The sequence below is a fragment of the Ambystoma mexicanum genome, chromosome 1p (genome assembly GCF_040938575.1).
Source record: "Ambystoma mexicanum isolate Mex_15411 chromosome 1p, UKY_AmexF1_1, whole genome shotgun sequence".
Taxonomy (NCBI): domain Eukaryota; kingdom Metazoa; phylum Chordata; class Amphibia; order Caudata; family Ambystomatidae; genus Ambystoma; species Ambystoma mexicanum.
Genome location: NC_090921.1, coordinates 426,891,833 through 426,897,120, shown reverse-complemented (window position 1 = coordinate 426,897,120; position 5,288 = coordinate 426,891,833). Strand labels below are relative to the sequence as shown.

The window sequence follows — 5,288 nt, the reverse complement described above, 5'->3', positions numbered from 1 at the left end:
CTGCCCCACATTGGCACAAAATAGTGGCCCCCTCTCACCAAAAATACTGGCCCCACCAGGGGCCTATTGCTCTATAGGCCTGTTCAAGCCTTTATGCAGCAAACAGTATTAATTTGGCTCTTAGGTGGCAGGTAAAACCAGTACAGCTGCAAACACTGTAGCCAAGCGAGAATAGGTCCCGATGAAGCCTCCTTTGGAACAGACACGCCTCATTGTGTGTGACTAGCCAGCTCAGCTGACTGTTGTTTCAGTACATGCCTGTGATGGCCATCTGCCTTCAGATATTGCAGAGGCATTTCCTGAAGGGAAACATCTTTAGCTCTTTCCTGGAGGGCAGAGGATCGGGGGCTCGTGCCACATCTGTAGATAATGAGTTCCAGATTTCAGAAGCACATCGGGAGAAGCAATGAATTCATGGTGTGTCGCCTTTTCAGCTTTGTGGCATTTACCCTAGATAGTTCTCTGTGCACAGATACCACATTTCCCGTGAAGCCAAAATCTCTTGGCACGTACTTTGGGGGAGTTTACGGATTTATAGGTCGTGCAGGCCGCTGTTAAGTTTGTACTGTAACAGTGATGCACACACTCCTGTAGCAGTGATGCTTACACTGGGTGATGTAACAATGGCACACACACTATGTACTACTACAACATCAACTACGCTATGTGATTATTTTTTTGGGGGATTTTACATAAACTTTTATTGATGCACCGATGTTCCACTGCTACCAATTTAGAACCTCAGCTTCTGGAAAAAACACTTATTCTTGCCAGTCTTGTATCGTTCCTCAAATTTCACATTGGCTTCACGTCTGGCTTTGCGTTTTAGAGCTGGGTCCCTGAAAACATCTTTATTGACTACAGTTTTGTCAAGGGGAATATCGACTGAGCACCTGGTTGGCATCAGGTGGTTGTAGTTGCAAACCTTCACAAAAGCCTTAATCTTCGATCGCTTTGCAATCTTCTTCTTACCCATTGTAGCGGTTACCTTACGTGGGTAACGGTCAATGCCAGCCACCAGGGCATGACTGTAAGGTCTGTCTGATGTGCTATCATCAATGTTCTTCACTATGACAGCTTTACGTCCAGAGTACCGACCAGCCAAGGCTAGGACGACCTTTCCCGGTTTCATAAACTTACCCATTTTCGGTCCACGCTGTGTGATGTAACAGTGATCCTTACACTCTGACACATTATAGTGCAACAGTGATCCACGCAAAGTATGAAACTGTAGAGTGACACCGACCCACAGATTAATAGTACATCAGTGACACAAACACTATGTGATACCACAGACGGTCATGAGCCACGCAATATTTGATGACATTTGTGATGGTATGAGTTTACTCATATCAGTTTGACTCACATGATACAAAGTTGAGCCCAATGCACAAAGTGACAAAGTGCCACAGGCTGTGCTCATCACAAGGGCCCACGTGCAGATGCCATTCTGCCATGCGCAATCCCAAAAACCAGTGGGTGGAAAGCGGTGCAACCACAGATGCACACGTTCAGTCGCATTTCTGCCATGAGCTAGTGCACAAACCAGTGGGTGGAAAGGAGCGCTAAAACAGATACACACATTCAGATGGATGCCCTTCTGCCATTAGCTATTCTGCAAACCAGTGGGTGAAAAGACGCCCAGCCCCAGATGCACAAGATCAGACGCCCTTCTCCCATGAGCAATTCCACAAATCAGTGAGTGGAAAGGGGCACAATGACAGATGCACATGTTCAGATGCCCTTCAGCCATGAGCTGTTCTGTAAACCAGTGGGTTAAAATGGGCGCTACCATGCATTAGTTTCCAGTTCACAGACAGGATGTGCTATAAAATATGTACAAATGAAAGCAAAAAGCAGGCAGTTTCAATAGGAAATAATTGTAAACGCTGCCTACCATGCGTGCATGTCAGCAGGAGGCGTTCTCCATCCTCACAAAAACTCTTACTAGGAATTTAACCTAGGATTTAATGACCCTGCCAATGCCTCTACACTGATCCTGGCCAACGCCTTATCAGAACTCAGCCTTACACAAAGAGTTCTATTACCTACCCATGACAAAGGTAGAACCCTTGTGTTTTCTGAAAGACTCAGGGGACCCCACACTCTGGATAGGAGTTTTAATATGAAATTGGAACACAGAAAGGCATCCAAAGGGTACAATTCAAGGGTTTGGTATCAAGGATTTTTATTGCACCTGATACAAATTTAATGTATGAAACAAATCATGATTTAATCTGCACTTGTAAAAACAATTTACATAGCAGGAAACGACTTTTGTTTAAAAATAACACAGCTAAATAGTAAAATTCATCCTATTCAATCGTCCAAGCATTCATCCACATGCATCCATCCAGCAATCCACTCATACTAGGCACCAATGGGTGTACAATATAAAATCTATAAGAAAATTCATGACATATAATTTATCAGAAAGATTTATAGAAAGAATGTTCAATCAATCTGTCCGGCCACAATAGATAGTATCAGTGGCTTAGGCAATTGAGATGGGCCCCAGAAGTCTCCGACCACGACCTCATCCCAATCCACACTCAACCAGTTTCGACGTATGTACTTTATTGAAGTGACGTCTTCATCAGGAGTAAAAAGTTTACATTCTAACAATGGGGAAGGAGGGAAAAAGAAAGAGAAGGGAAACATAAATACATAAATTCCCTTAACTTAGGTGACGACATGAAACGATATATAAACTCCAATGCAAAAAACAATATGTAACATCATTTAAAAAGTTCAATTAGTAGACAGAAACAACAACCTGCTCTCACCCCGGGTGGAATTCTCCAGGGTGGACCTGAGGTGTCAGACAGAAAGAAGTGCTACCATCATGAATTGATGTCTCAAGGTCACAGTGGAACCAGGTCATAGGCAGAGCCGATACCAATTAAATACATAATCTTAATTTGAAAAGGGGTGGGCACAGATGTGGAATGGCTGAAGCACGCCCGGATGGTGGAAGATGTAAAGGAAACATACAGGCCACATACTTATATTATAACCCAATGTGGGCAATTGCACTTTGACCTGTTATGGTGATGCTGGTATATGATGTGATCCAAAAACGTGGCTGTCCTTACTATGTACTTTCAACTTTCTTGGAATAGTGAATAAGCCCCAAGATGCTAAACCGGGGAAAGGGAAAAAATATTGATAGAGATTAACTAACCTTCACCTACACACAGGAAGACTGTTCATATCTCCCTTTCATTTGTAGCTCGGTCCACCTGTGTGAACTAATTGACAGCGTCCCAAGGAAAGTTCCTGCACACAAGAATGCTGCGCACCAGAAATGCTCTAACTTGTGAGTTGTTAATTGGTATATAAACATCACCGGATAGAGGCCCACCGTATAGGTTAAGAATAAAGAGTTGTAAACTAACAATTCTTACCAAATGTGTCCAATTGATGACACACAAGCGTGGATGGGTGTACTAGGAACAGCAGGGGTCCAAAATGGGTTGCACCTATGTTAAACGTGCCTAAACGGAAAACAGGAATTTTAGTATACAAGAGTTTAAACTCATTCTGGTCGCACTGATGTAAAACGTGCCTGAACAGTCAAACAGGCATTTTAATGTAAAAAAGTAGGACTTATTATTCTAGTCTCATTAGCTGAAAAACCCTTTCCCCAGTGAGAACTAACAATTCCTGACAGCATGCAGTGCAAGCTGGGGTTGGCTCGTGAAAGGTATAGAAGGGTAACTCAAATTGACTAAAGCCCTCAAAATTCTGTTGCAATATATATAGTCACCGAGCATGTGGTAACCCAAATAAAGACAAACCTCCCTACATAGCAGGCCGCCTCTAAAAGTCAGTCAGCTCTCGCTCATTCAGTATCAATGGAAATAATATTAAGGTTGCTAACAAAATAAAAACCTTAGGTTTCTACCTTGACTCCTCCCTGAATCTGGGCAAAAAAGTGAGTGCTACAGCATCATCTACAGCCTACACTTGCAGGCTTATCCACGCCTGTAAACCCTTCCTATCCACAAAAAGTTGCATGACTTTGGCTAGAGCCTTAGTACTTTCGAAAATTGACTGCTGTAATGCCCTATACCTACGCGCCAACAAATATGTAATTTAAAAAGTACAGATCCTGCAGAACAATGCACTAAGATCAGCTTTGAGCATTCCTCGTAGACAACATATCTCTTCAATAAGACATGAGAACCAATGGCTGTCCATTAAGGAAAGAATCCAACTCAAAACAGCTTCGATCAAACATAAATGTCTTAACAATGCAGCCCCCCGGTACCTCACAGACAAATACTCCAAAACCCACATAGTGCGCCTGACCAGCTCCTCCAATTCAGGTAGCCTCCAAATACCAAGATATAAACTCAAAAAGGCAGGAGGTAGTAGTTTCCCAGTATTGGCCGCCCAACTCTGGAACTCACTACCCGTTACCCTAAGATCTGACCAACCATTCTATAAATTCAAAAAAGATATGAAGAGTTGGATCATCTCAAATGATACTCCATATTAGGCCATGTGCCGCATGTAACCTGAATTAGCCTAAGCTATTTCGACTATATGCAACAACTGTAACTGTGTAAATAGAACAACATTGTATGTACTTTTAATCTCTCTGTAAATGACTATGATGTCCTGTATTTATACTGTATATTAAATATATGTAATGATACATTGTGTAACTATGTAAACTGCATTTTCAAGTAATGCGCCCAGATACCTCAGGGTGTGATGTGCATAATAAATAAATAAACAAATCAACAAACTCTATTTGCACTATGGATTGCAACTAGAGGAGTGTAAAGAGGCTTCTGCACCTACTTACACTTCTCGGGCCTGATTCATGGAATTTTTGCACGGTTCAAAGTTACTTTGCACTGCTGAAAACTGACTGCACTGCCGACACAAACCCTGGTCTCGGGAGGATAGCTCAGGGGCAACGTGCTTGCCTTGGAGGCAAGACAACACGGTGTAACACAGGTTTGATTCCCGGGTCTGTGCTGCAGTGACCCTCACGTGCCAGCAGAGCACCTTTTATTAAGACGAGTCAAGACGAGGTCATGACTCATTGCCTTAAAGGGGCAATGTGCCCACCATTAAATGGGCAATACATAACACTGTGCAAAGTGTATTTTTGAGTGCATATTCATTTTGCACTCACAAATACATCTTAAACATTTCCATGAATCACCAGTTTGGGCATAGGTTCAAATGTATTCGTTCCCCTCTGGGCAATTACTTTTTTTTTTTAAATGAGCTCCTATATGTTTTACCATGCAGCTTGAAAAACGTACCAT

The 5,288-nt window shown here is 42.5% G+C and overlaps 1 protein-coding gene across 1 annotated transcript; it reads right to left on the bottom strand.

Annotated features, from left to right (window-relative positions):
* Positions 1–686: 686 nt before the first annotated feature.
* LOC138516693 (large ribosomal subunit protein eL27-like) lies at positions 687–1,150 on the bottom strand. Its single transcript, XM_069632385.1, has one exon. The coding sequence runs from the start codon at positions 1,142–1,144 to the stop codon at positions 734–736; it is 411 nt and encodes a 136-aa protein (XP_069488486.1). The 5' UTR covers positions 1,145–1,150; the 3' UTR covers positions 687–733.
* Positions 1,151–5,288: the final 4,138 nt, after the last annotated feature.